Consider the following 13,595-nt stretch of genomic DNA (forward strand, 5'->3'; position numbering starts at 1 on the left):
AGTCCCTAGTTCCTAGAATCTTTGAATCTTGAGATTCATGTCAAGATGACGTTTAGATGGGTGTTGACAGCCGATTTTCTATTTACCAGGGAAATCGCAAAAGGAGATTTTTCCTGGTTAAATACTCAGTTTCTAAAATCTTCACTGTCTCGAATTTTAGGCTCGAGAAGGCACCGTGCAGTATAGAAGCTGATTATGGTTAATAATAAAACTACAATTCATTGTAACAACGATTTACTTCTCTTAAAAACTGATTAGCATCTCCAAAAACTGAATCTATCCCAAGGTACAAAGAATTTTGTTTTAAATTAATTTATAAAGAAAAATTGAGGAATCAGAAGAGAATGGAATTGGAATTGTTCTCATGTTGATATCGGCACAGAATCACTTTTCGCCTGTGTGCTGGCTGGGTCCGGCGTACTGTTCAACGGCGCAGCAGCAACCGGCAATCCTGAACTATTCTTGTCATTGAATTGTTCCAGTTCTCGTGTAGAACTATGATGGGCCATTTTACGTCCCAAGGTTGTAGATTTGGGTCGCTCCAAGTCTGTACTTGTTCTTGGATTTCCAATGTGAAACAGTCGACCCAATGTTTTTGTCGAACGTTCTTTCAAATGGCCTTCCGCGCCAATGATAATTTCTGTGCTGTTCTTGTGCGGGAACAATGTATTCCACATTCGGCTGAACCCCGAGCTGTAAAAATACGTAAGATTTATCATCTTTAAAGAGTAGGTAAATTTAAATGTATGGTATACGAGTGGCAACACTGTTGAAGGTGTATGAGAAGGGATGACCGTTTTGGGGTCGTAAGAGAGTTGTAGGTAGTAAGTGACACTTCTTATGTTGTGTTATGTTACGAGGGTCGTTTGAAAAGTCCGTGCAAAGTCAGAGAGATAGCACCACTGGCGCGTATCGAGGTTATGTTAGGAATTCGCCCTTGACTCGCATTTCCATTGGAAACGTTTGTCTTCAAACTAGATTAAGAGAGGTGGGTTACTTTGCGCCTATGGGTGCTTTAGCATGCCATTATAGGAGATGGTGAGGTGTTGCTGAGAAGCTATGCTTACCACGTGATTAATGCAGTAAAAGTGCATAACATTGAAGGCAACAATTAGTAAGATTTACGAAAATTACCTTGGAGGATTACCTTGGAGAGACAGTCGCGAGAGTGTATCTAAGTACCCCGTAGTGTAGGAAGAATTACCTGTAACTAGTTCTAGCGTAAGCGCTACTCCTAGGCTCCTTCAATGGGTTACTGTCTCCACTGTTATCCGCGGACAGTTCATCCTGGAAACATCATTTCAGTTAATTCTTTATTCCCCCCTCTTATTGCTAAAACAAAACAAAAAAGAATGGAACTTCAAACTCCTCCAGGTTTTAAACACACGCGTTCCATTAAAATATTTGATTCATAATTTAGAACAATCTTAATTTCTCTGGGGATATTGACTCCTTTTTCCAACTGGGCGCCTCGTACCTTCCATGGTCGCATCGTAGCTAAGCGAGCTAGCCAAATGGTGACTTGCCGCAAGGGCAAAATCCACAAAGTGGAGATCTGCGGCAAGGTCTTTCTTCCCCATCAATTCCCCTTCCAAGGAAGTTAGCTTTTGGTTAGCTCTAAGACTATATTTCATTTTCTGTTCATTTCTTTTTGGTGACTGATTCATATAATTAACAAAAGGTTGAAAAAATAACTGCCAGTTTCAGTCATGATATATTTTTTTTATTATGCCGGAGCTCTTTCGACCCTAGGGACTAGGTCATCTTCAGGGCTAATTGAGCCGTTTATTTTGAAAGTCACTTTTTCAAAAAAATCGAGTTAATGGCAACACTAAATACAATTGAACGGTATATTTTCATTTTTAAAAAATTTGCAATTTGAAATATCAGTATCATGAGATAACAAATACAAGTAAATCTTCTCGAAAGTTAGCATCCATATTTTTAAAAGTGTTAAAACGCAAACTCTTAAATATCTCGACTTAAAAACAAAGTGACTTATGCCACTTTCAAAATAAACGGCTCAATTTACAATATACTGTTTTACATCATTAAAGGGTTGGTGTGACTTCTGTCTTGTCTTGCTCATGGACTGTGAGTGTGATCCAATGTGCTGTTAGCAGGGCCGGATTTTCCTTTAGGCTGACTAGGCAAAATTAAAATTACACTATTCTAAAAACAGTGAACACTAAAACACTGTTTCAGTGATGTACCACATTAGTGTTGTGTTTTACTAACATAAAAATGGGAGGTGAAAGGGCCTCATAAGTGGAATATCCTAGGGCCTCTTTTCATCTAAATCCGGCTCTGGCTGTTAGGTCGAAAGCTCGGCACAATAGAAACATATCATGACTGAAACTAGGCAGTTATTTTTATCATCCTATTTCATTTTCACTATTTTTTCAACACAATCCATAACCTGGCATTGCGCATGATCAGTAAGATGGAGGAAGGTTACAGCAATTTGGCCTTTTGAACTGCCAATTCGAATGGATACTACTATTGACATTAAAATGAATATTTAAAGATAATAATTAAAAATGGCCCCCCCCAAAAAAAAATTGTGGGACAACAAACAATGGGTCAAGCTAGCAAGCTTCACCTATTTCTGCAAACCACCCCCAAAAAAACCAATCCCGTCTTTCTTACCTGTTTATTCTTGTTTTTACGATTGGAGGCTATACCGCTCACCACTTTCCTCAAATTGCTGAACATCTTCTTCTTTTTCTTATCGCTACTGTTATCTCCTTGGTTAGACATTTTGGAATTCTCCTCTGTTTCTGGATCCGATGACTAGAAAACATAATTTATAAAGTTAGGTGAGTTGTATTTGGAGAAAATTTCTAGTGTAGTACCAGTTCCTCAGACCCGTTTTAGTAAAATTTCTGTTCGTCAAGGTTATGAAGGAAATAGCTCGTACTTCCTGCGACCTCATACTAAAAGCTACTCTGTAGTAAATTACTTTTTGACTACTGAATTCTATAAATTTTATTTTTTTATTTATTTTTTTTATTATTATTATTTGTAACTGTACAAAAATATACATTTAGCAAAAGTGCAAAAATACTAGTAACATTCGATTGTGCCACTGAGCTGGCTCAGTACCACAACCAGGATGAGAGAAACCAACCAGCGCTGGAACTCTCTAGGAACTTATTGGGGGTTTAGGAGGCAATGAGGTCACGTGGCCAACGCCGTTTTAGACGACGTGGAGGATTGTCAGGATGGGACGATGTGGATAGTGATTGAGCCAGAGGATTTGGGTGATCAGAGAGTTTGCTGTGGAAATTTAGGAATCGGGTGTGGATTAACTCATTTACGTAGGGAATATTAAGATCATGATGGAGGGTGCGGTTGGAGACATAGAATGGTGCGTTAACGATTCGGCGGAGGACTTTAGACTGGAAAGATTGGCTAGGTTGGATGTTGGATGGTTTGGCGGAGCCCCACAATTCTGCTCCATATGTCCATATTGGTCGTAATAGTGTTTTGTTAAGTGTAAGTTTGTTTTGTACGTTCATGGAGGATTTCGGTCCAAGGAGTCTCCTTAGTAGTCCGTAGCGTCTGTTCAGTTCTTGTCTTGTGTGAGGATTCCAGGTTAGACGGCTATCTAGGTAGAGCCCCAGATAACGAACCTGTGTGGAAGAATTCTATAAATTAAATTCTAAATTGTAGCACTAGTTTTAATGTATTGATTATTAAAAAAAAAACAAGCACGACGAACCTTTTACTGTTTTTAGTAAAATTATAAAATTAATAAAACTTGAATATGTGAATGTTAAGCGCGATCAGTTAATCTAAATAATTATCAAAGAAACCTACCTCTCTAGAAATAAGGTTATCCTGATTGTGCAGCTGTTTACTAGACGATGGATCTTCGTAGATAGCGCTGTCGATCTTCAGCGCTTCAACAATGTTGGACGTCAAAGCTGTTTTTATTTCGGCCATTTCGTTTTCCTTGATCGCAACAGAAAAGGGTAATAAAAATTTGAACCAATAAGCTATTCAATTTTTTTTTTTTTTTGTATTTTTAGCAAACAGAGAAAAAAGGTTATACAATCAAATGCCCTAGATTAACTAAAATGTCAAAACTATAATGCTACGATACTGGAAAAAAATAATAATTACAGGACATCATTTACATGTTAAATACTTGATCGAATAATATGTTTTGTTCGAATACTTTTTTTTGTTTGTTTTTGTTTGAATAATATGTTGGTCTAACATCGGCCACATATGTTAGCGTTTTTTTCACACTAAACATGTGATCTTGAAATGTGATTTCATTACGACTTTCAGCACTAGAAGAAGGTTTAAGTTTTAATGGAAGACACCTGAGCGTGTTCAGTGGTAGTATGTTTTGTTGCAACAGACTGTTCATTCCTGTTTAGTTTTTTTTGTCAGCTCTTTCGGATGTTAGTTGATAAAAAAAAAAAAAAATCTGAAATAATTTTGGGCAAATGTAAAAGAATAGTTACCCGGAGGTGTGGCCTAATTCGAAGTGATTCTGATTCGCTGTTACTATATAACCCGCCATATTCAAATATAAATATAAAACTATTTATTTTATATTTACATTTAAATCTGGCGGGTTATATGGTAACATGGAATCAGAATCACTTCGATTTATTTATTTAAGATTGATAATTTTATTTAAACCCCCCCTTTATGTGGGGGCTTTGCCCCCACACCCCCTGATTTATTTATTTCTTAATGGGGGCTTCGCCCCCCACCCCCCTCCTAACCTACCTAATCACCCTCAATTTTTTAATTTGAGTCACAAGATTCATTACAATAATTACAAAGAACAACACAAAAGAAACTTACCTTATTCTGTGGAATCCTTTTCCTGAGGAGAGTATACTTGGCGGACTCCCTCCAGAACATCCAAACCAACATCCATACAAAATTTTAAAACATTCATTACTCCATCCTCACTCACACTACATTCATCCTTTAATTTAAAAAAAAAACTGCAAATTTAAAACGCTCATGCTCATAAAGTTACAAAAAAAAAAAGGCACCTCAAGTCACAAACAGGGCACTCGCGGGAACTGATAATACATAAAAAAGGAAGCAGTTGCTATGCAGTAAGTGTACTGCGCATGCGCGCGAAACATAAGAGCTAAGAAATTCAAACAAATTATATACAGCACATTGGCGGGAAGTAGTTTAAAAACTCAACGGTAAGTGTGCTGTACTGCGCATGCCCTAAAAATAATCAGGCCACACCTCCGGGTAACTATTCTTTACATTAGCCTTAATTTTGTTTTGTACAATTAGTTAGAGTAAAGTAAAATAATTGCCTATTTTTTCTGGCGGGGCTTAACGTCCAACTACCAAAGTCGGAGGCGACTAGCAAACATACTTTACTATAAATTTCTCATATTAACCGTTAAATGAAATCCAAGGCCCTAAGACCGGGGAATCGAACCCAGTACCACAATACTGACTTAGCTTTGCAGGTCTCGCCTCTAACCGCTCGGCTACCGTGGCGCCTTGTACAATTAGTTAATTTGTGTTTCAATTTTTTAAAATGCCAATTTGTTTGTGATTTTATTTAGGGCGATTTTTCCCTAGTGATGGGGGGCGGGGGTGACACTATTGCGCGATTGTCACGCACACTATTGTGTAGTTCGTGAATCAGATGGATTGATTGTTTTTTATATGAACCTGTATTATGGGAGCCTTACTAATACTTGGTATAAGAATAAAAATATTAAGTTTGAAGACAAAACTTGTGATTTTATTTAGGGAAATAGGGGTACCTCAAAAACGTATTTTTGTGATTTAACTTGACTACAAATGAAATTGATCGACCACAATAGATTCCAGAGAAAGGTACCTAGAATATGGGCTAGCAAATGTCTCTCCACCATCATCCAAATCCTACAAAGATCCTAAACCTAGCCTCTTCACACTCTACACAGCCGATGAGGCAAGTGCCCCACGTTATAACAAGTCTTTTAAACTGTATAATGAGAAAATCAATCAGGTGTCTGTGGGAGATCCGAAATCAGATTACTCATGTAAGTAAAAGTAATAGAAAATACCTCCATATCTACAGCATGTCCAAGTATTTAAGCCCTATGACCACCAGCACAACGCCAATCACAGTTCGCCGAGTCATTGTTACAATAAAATGGGATTTTGTTTTATTTTGTTACCTAAAAAAAAAAACTGTGTCTTGATAACTGTCATGAATTTCTCTAAATAATTATTTCAACAGATTTAATACACATGTTTGTTAATGTTTTTCCTCCCATGTGTTTGCATAAAAATAAGTAAACCTTCTATTAAAATATTTTACCCCTCAATATAAATAAATAAAAGTAAAATAAAATAAATAGAAAATGGATTACTATCGTAATTCAAAAAAGAATCCATCCAACAAAATTCTTAATCATGAAGAAATGGACACAACTACACTCAGTATCCAAGATATGGATTTGACATTAATGGCGAATACTGAATCTAAATTGTCAATATCATTTTCTGACCAAATTTTAGATGATTCATGTTTAGAATTGCAAGATGATTTTAATACAACAAAAATGTTGTTAAGAAAACCACAAACGAAGGAAATCAATAGCATCTGTTTGGAAAATACTGAAAACGATTTCAGTACCACCGACGAAGAAGAAGAAGAAGAAAGTAATGTTACAATTTTATACAATAATTCCAACAATGAAAAATGCAATTTAAGTAAATTAAAACTAAATAATTTTAAATCAAAAGAATCTAGCCAAGATTCTAGTCATAATTATAGTGGAAATCTTGACAAAAACTCTGCATCTAATTTAGATGATTCTATAGAAGCTAATTTTGAAATAGCTACACCTCTTAATGCAGAGAAATTTGAGAATCATCAAGCCAAAATCAAGCTACAACTATTAAATTACCTCTACGACGTAAACAGTTATACACGGTTTATCCATTCTGCAACTGAATCACCATTTATCCAACAAGGTAATGTTTTTAACGAGGTAAAAACAATTTTAAATAAAAATCTCACAGAAAATGAGTTCATCAGCTCAGAAATTGATTATAATTCCTTTAGCTGCGAAGACTTTGTGAGAATCAATAAAGAACGTATGAATCTAACCTCTTATAACCACAATCTATTGAGTGAACATTACTTAGAATTTAATAAAAATGAAATTTACCTAAATGAAAAGTCTAAAGACGAAAATATAGCGATCAATAATGAAACTAACTCACGCTCAGTGGAAAAATCCAAAAATAGTACATCTTGTCCAAGTATAGAATCGTCAGATATTAAAAACAACATAAATTTCGTAACTTGTTTAAATAATTCATTTTGCAGCAATGATTCTGAATCAAACACTGATGATATTAAAACTTTATTATCAAGTTCATTGTCACCAATAACCACTAAAACTGTTTCCGCTGACAACGATTCAAAACAACTAAGAACAACTGTGCTACAATTTGAGAAAGGTTCAACTGATGGCAGTATAATTTTGCCAATAATCGATAAAGAAAACGATAAAAAGTATGATAATTGCAAATTTTCGATTTTTACAGAAAGTGAAGATAATGTGCCTATTATTAATAATTCATTAGAGGTTAACTTCAAATCTTTATTGGTAAAAAATGAAACTTTCAAAAAATATCACAGTAAAAATGATAATATAAGCAAAAATGAACACTTCTCCTTAGAATTTACTGTATTAGAAAAATTGAAGAAAATACTTGGACGGTATCGTAAGTTATTTAATAAATATAGAAAAAATCAACAATTTTCTAAATTGGAATTAGAATTGAAATCTCTTGTTGATGAACTTCAAGAAAAATTTGAAATGCAAAATTTAAATCAAGAGCAACGTTCTCTAAAAGAATCCGAAGTTGTAAATACTTTTAAAGTAGCTCGGCCGAAACTATTCAAAAGTAATGTAGATAAACTTAAAAAACAAGAAAATAATTTTAACCCTAATCAAAACTGTACGTATTCCCTAAGAAATAAACCCACAAAACTAGAAAATGTACAAAATAATTACCACAAATTATTATTAAAGCGAGAAATAATTAATGATAAAGCCAAGAAAAATAAAGAAATAACTGATTATAGTGACTTTGCTAAACTGTGGAAAAGAGAATTAAGTAACAATGTTAAAGAAAATAAAAATTCAGGAATTAAAGAATACGTCAATAAACATGTAAAGTATAAAGAAATGAAATCAGTACCTGTAAAAACAATCAAAAGAAATAAAAATGACAAAGTTTTGATTAAAAAAGAGAAACTAAATACAATTCTTGAACAAAAACCAACTATGGATATATCCATAAAATCAAATTCAACGAAGATATTCCCCTCAAGTAAGTACAAAGTAACTATGAATAGTTCTCTGACAGAAATCAAAGAAAAATCACTCTCTGAAGAGAAGAAAAATGCTAAACAAGTGACCTTTGTGGAAGAACCACAAATAGTGGAATATTTTCCAACACCCCGCCGACCTAAAACAAAATTACGTATACGTGTTGTTAAAACAAACCGTGGTGAGCATTGTTTTCGTGAGGTTCGGCTTAAAACCAATAATAGAGACTACACGAGTACAGTTTGTGACTATAAATTCTCTAATAGTGATATACTATTGTCGAGAACTTATACTTCTAGATTTCATAGAAATGATCCTAAAAAAAGATTGGGAAGGTATCAGAAATATTTACTAAAAAAGAGAAAACACGAACTCAGAGTTCTTAAAAACAGAATTATGGACTTACATCAATGATTGGCCGTTTTGAAGCTGAACAGATTCAAATATTCTCATCTTCAAGTAGACGTAAATAATTTGTGAGTTGATTATTTGAATCGAATTCTCGTAAATATCACGTTCCACCTTTGCACAACCACACACTGATTTCAATATTTTTCATTCAAATATGCCCAACTTAGAAACTTCTATTTATTGAAGTTTACAATAGAATACAAACAAATAGAAACCTTCCTAACCTTCTTCAAGGTGTTAACATCTTTAACCTTAGAATCCATAGTCTTCTAGTTCAGAGTAAAACGTATAATCAATCAACTGCTAATTCTATTATTTACAGAAACAGCGCAATCCCTTCGTATATTTTGCTCATTGAATTTAAAACAGGTAGGAGCAGCAAGTGAATTTAGACTTAGTAATAAGCAATTATTGGCTTTACACAACATTGTCAACATTAATTTGGTTAATGAAAAAGATTAATAATTTATAAAAGAACAATAATTTGAGCAAAATTATTCTGCATTCTCTTTTCAAGAACAGTTTTGGAATGATTTTAAAATCAAGAAGGCTGAAAGTATTCAACAATGAAATATTTTTGACGAAAAAATTGAAGTGATCGAAAAAATAAATTTACCTAATCTTTGTTTTTTATCTCTTTTTTAATTTCTTAAATAATAATTTCAGTTATTTCAAAAATAAATCTTTTTTTAACAGTTATGAATTTTTTTATAAATGGGATTTTTTTTTTTTTTTTTGCAAGTACTGGAATTTCTTTTGAAATGTGGTTAGGCTGTACAATAGATTAGAATTTATCCGTCGTTGTGCGCATGCTTATTACATGTCTGACTCCGGTTTCGGATACTAGAGATTTCGACTTCATTTTTGATTACGTATCGCACTAAATTTGTGAGTAATGTGATTTTCTCTTTTCTCTTTGATGAAGAATTGATATGTTTAACAATTTTCATCAGATTACTAATTAAAGAAAAGTTGATAAAAACTAGAGAAGTTGTTAGAATAACCCTTGTCATATTAAGCTTAATTTTTAAGAGTAATCATATTGTAAGGACCATATTAAATAAAGCTTTTCTTCCTTTCGGATTATCGATTGTGAATTTTCATTTAAAATATTCTCGTGTTTTAGTTTGCGAACCTATTTTCTTCCCTTCTTCCATTTGAAATTGTAAAAAAGATTTCGCTACCGTAAATTGCTAAATTTTTACTTGAATTTATACATTTTTCTAAAATTTGATTGGTTTGCTATCCTCCATTTTTCTAGTTTAATAGTGACGCAATTTTTTTGTTTTTTAGGTTTGTATTAAATTTCAATTTTTGTTATTATCTTTATTAATTAATTAATGTTAAACCACAACTTTAGATCTGCGCACGATGTAGGGTGAAGGGACCAGTAATTGACTGGGCACCAGTAATTGACATACCAGAAATAAACTGGTATTATAAGGGATATGAGCCGTTTTTAGTGGTGATTCTTTCAGTTTCGTTATTGAGAAGCCTTTGGGCAGCAGTTCCAGAAAAATATTAATTATTGGAAGGTTCCTTGGTATCAGTGGAAGGTTATTTGTGTTAAAAGTTCAAAATCAAGGAAAAAACAAGCCGTTGCTAAGGAGGATTGATAAGAAAATAATTTTTCTTTTTTCTTATTTTTCGTTTATTTGTTCATATATTCGTGAGGTTATCAATGTTCTGTTATAATTAGTATTACTTGTAGATTTCATTTATGTAGTTTTTTTTTTAATTATAAGAAGCATTGAGGATTAAAATGGGGCTGTCAATCACTGGTCCTTGAAACGGCAATTTGCCCAGTAATTGACATGTATGACTTCCTGGGAAAATGATAAGATAGGTTGGTAAATTTTATTATAATTAAAAATTCAATACATTGTAAAATAAAATCATTGATAAAAATCGGCAACATAAAATAAATAGTAAAACTTCCAACAAAATATGTTTAAATTAATGAATTAGCAAATGTACGCCTTATTTCAAGAGGACATGCAGAATGATTATTCTGTAGAGATCAACAATGGTATGAACAACAAACTGGAATAATCGTGATCGCCGAACAGCTTCTGAGGCCTACGTGACTAATAAAAACGACGCCCACTTATCGGAGTTGGAAAATCTCTCATTCTCCCTCAGTTTTGGGTCCTAGCCACATGCCAAAGAAGAAAGGGAGGAAATGGCTGAACCATAGAATTCCATCAAATAAAACGGCCAGGGGAAAAATGAAGCTCCCTCAAGAGAAGTACCAGGTGCGAAATCAAACATACGTGGAGAGTTGGTGACTTTGTGATTTTACACATTAATAACATAAAAAAGACTGTAAGATCTATTGTATTTACCAATTGACAGACATGTTGACCGAAGACAATATATAGCATCCCATAGGCTAAATAGGCTAAACTGTATTAAAAAAAAATGAAATCGGTATGAAAACCATTTTTAATTCCCAAAGTCGTGAAGGTTGGATCGCCCTGTACTACTTTATGGAGAACGTTACCAATTTAATAAAACCGTTGATGTGTGAGGTTTTCAAATGGCTTGTGATTTCAAGTGGCTAATTATCAATTACATAAGATATATTATGATGTTCATTTCCTATGTATTCCGAAAGAATATTTTGTTTTTTCATTCATTTTTTCTTTTATGGTGTGCCTATTTTAATAACACATATTTTTGTCAATTGGTTACCTAGTTATGTGAATATCAGTGGTTTATTTGTAGGTATGTGTATTTTAATACCTATCCTTTCCAAGTTAAAGAGTCAATAACAGATATATATTTTTTAATCTAGTTTTTTTTTCATTGACGTTTCATTTATTTATTACTGTTATAAGTGCGAATGCTTACAACCTGTGGCGGGGCGCGATGAACGTGCACACAATGTACATATACATGTGCCCAAGAGGTAACTCAGTAATAATAAACAATAAAATACTGAATAGATGCAGAAAGTAAGAATGAATTACATTCAGATAGTTTGGTTTCGAAGCAAATGACACTGGCAGCACAGATTGTGGAAAATATTAGCGAAGCGCTCCAAAACAAGGGAAGTGTAGGAGAAATTCGGTTTACTAGAAGGCACCAACCACTCGAACCCAAAGACGCGTAGATACGATCGGTAGCAGCGTTATAGGCGGAATGAATGAAACAAGGATGTGACCACATAGTCTAATCGGAAGTAGAGAGTTTGGTAAAGTGAGAACCAAAAAAGTTCCCAAAAAAAGGTTTAAGTAACAAAATATTTAACGGAAACTTGAAAGGATAAGAGAGCGGAGAGAAAGAGATAAAAGCGAGCCGATAGACATTGTGTGCGATCTAACAAGTAAGTTAGATAATATCTCCTTGGTACTATTGAAAGTAAGGGCTGTTATTCAAATTACCTGTCTTGGTTTGGACTTAATTAAAACTGTCCGGTAGGACAGTTGTGTAAGGGTTGATCGTCAAAAACTGCATAAAAAAGGGTATAGTTGAAAAATATTAGATTATTTAGGTTTGCCTATTTAAAAACTGATTGTAATTAATTATGAATAAGACTGATTTTTGTTATAAATCTAATTGAAAAAGTGATTTAGGTGATTTAAGTGATTTATTTAGATTTAAAAGTGATTTTGAATGCATACCTTATGTCGTTTCATGAATATATTTGTATGTCAATTACTAGTCCCACCCCATGTCAAACACTGGTTCCACCGAAAATTCGGTATGTCAATTACTGGGTCATTGACATATTTTCAAAAAAAATCATTTTTGGTTGACATAAAGATCGAATTTACTGCTTTTAAAATATTAATAAAATAAAATACATCCTACAGGAGCGGTACAATTTTACAAAATACACCTGGAGTCAAAATAACGGAAGTTATTCTATCTTAAACTCGAATTTTTTCTTAAGCAGTCAATTACTGGTCCCTTCACCCTAAATGGCTTTGCATTGTTAACCTCTATTTTACAGACGATAGTCGACCCCTGATAATCTATATATATAAAAATACATTTAAAAACTAAAATAGTACTTGCAGTGCTATCTAGCAGGAAATATGTAAACTGTTAGTTTAATGTTTTTGCTAGATCTTATGGGAATTTCAAATCATACTTCACAATTCTTATCTTGACTTTATTTTCTTGTGTTTATTATATGACAGCTGTAGCTCATCAAATACAAAATTATTTCACTCAATTGTTTGATATTAATGATTTTTTTTTTTTTTAATAGATCTTCTTGCTGGATCGGAACTTGCGAGTTTTTGGTAGATCTGTTTTCAACCAGGTTATCGACTATCAAGAACAGCATCATCGTTTGGTTGGTGCAGCCATATACTCACTTTTAGACACCGATAGGCCTACAAATTCGCTAAGAGAATTCTTTATTCCATTCTCCAGAAAGTGTTATTGCATCTTTGGGAAATCAACTATCTTCTCCATCTAAAGGAATGAGAGATATCTTCAGCTTTAATACACTGGTTCATTGTAACCAATTTTAGAGTTGTAATTGATTATTCCCACCACAAAGCCACACCATTTTGTTGTTTTAATAACACGAAAACTTCTTATCACTACTCAAGCAATTCTGTAAATGTGTGTAACAAACAGAGCATTTATAAGAAGCTGTGAAATTATTTATAATTCCAAAAATATAATTAAAAAAAAATGGAAGAAAAATACATTATATTAATAAGTTGTCATTTCTTATTTTTTTTAGAGTACAAGTAGGTGCTGCTACCTAGTGATTTTTTGGAACTACTATTTTTGTCTTAACTTATATGGAGATCCAGGTGCTGCTACCTAGTAGTAATTCTTAAAACTAATCTAGATCTTCTTCTAGCAATTTATAAACTCTTA

The 13,595-nt window shown here is 33.4% G+C and overlaps 1 protein-coding gene across 7 annotated transcripts; it reads right to left on the reverse strand.

The window, feature by feature from the left end:
- Positions 1-217: 217 nt before the first annotated feature.
- LOC141460298 (uncharacterized) lies at positions 218-8,885 on the reverse strand. 7 transcript variants are annotated; one of them, XM_074140178.1, is made up of 6 exons: positions 8,746-8,881; positions 6,054-6,167; positions 3,823-3,957; positions 2,650-2,793; positions 1,205-1,287; positions 218-693 (listed from the first exon to the last, which is right to left on the reverse strand). In XM_074140178.1, exons 2-6 carry the CDS (start codon positions 6,057-6,059, stop codon positions 363-365), a joined length of 699 nt encoding a protein of 232 aa, XP_073996279.1. In that variant the 5' UTR covers positions 6,060-6,167; positions 8,746-8,881; the 3' UTR covers positions 218-362. The 7 variants fall into 7 exon arrangements, with proteins under 7 accessions (XP_073996279.1, XP_073996280.1, XP_073996283.1 ...); XM_074140179.1 differs by lacking the exon at positions 8,746-8,881 and adding an exon at positions 7,222-7,240; XM_074140182.1 differs by lacking the exon at positions 6,054-6,167 and having other exon boundaries at positions 8,746-8,885.
- Between the last annotated feature and the right edge of the window lie 4,710 nt (positions 8,886-13,595).

This window comes from Rhodnius prolixus, unplaced genomic scaffold, assembly GCF_049639745.1.
Source record: "Rhodnius prolixus isolate KJV_2025 unplaced genomic scaffold, Rpr scaffold_6, whole genome shotgun sequence".
NCBI lineage: Eukaryota > Metazoa > Arthropoda > Insecta > Hemiptera > Reduviidae > Rhodnius > Rhodnius prolixus.

Coding starts and splice junctions, on each gene's coding strand:
- LOC141460298 (XM_074140176.1), bottom strand. CDS start 4,899: ATGTTGGTTTGGATGTTCTGGAGGGAGTCCGCCAAGTATACTCTCCTC. Junction 2,794..3,822: donor ATAACCTTATTTCTAGAGAG/GTAGGTTTCTTT, acceptor TATGTTTTCTAG/TCATCGGATCCAGAAACAGA. Junction 1,288..2,649: donor GTAAAAACAAGAATAAACAG/GTAAGAAAGACG, acceptor TGATGTTTCCAG/GATGAACTGTCCGCGGATAA.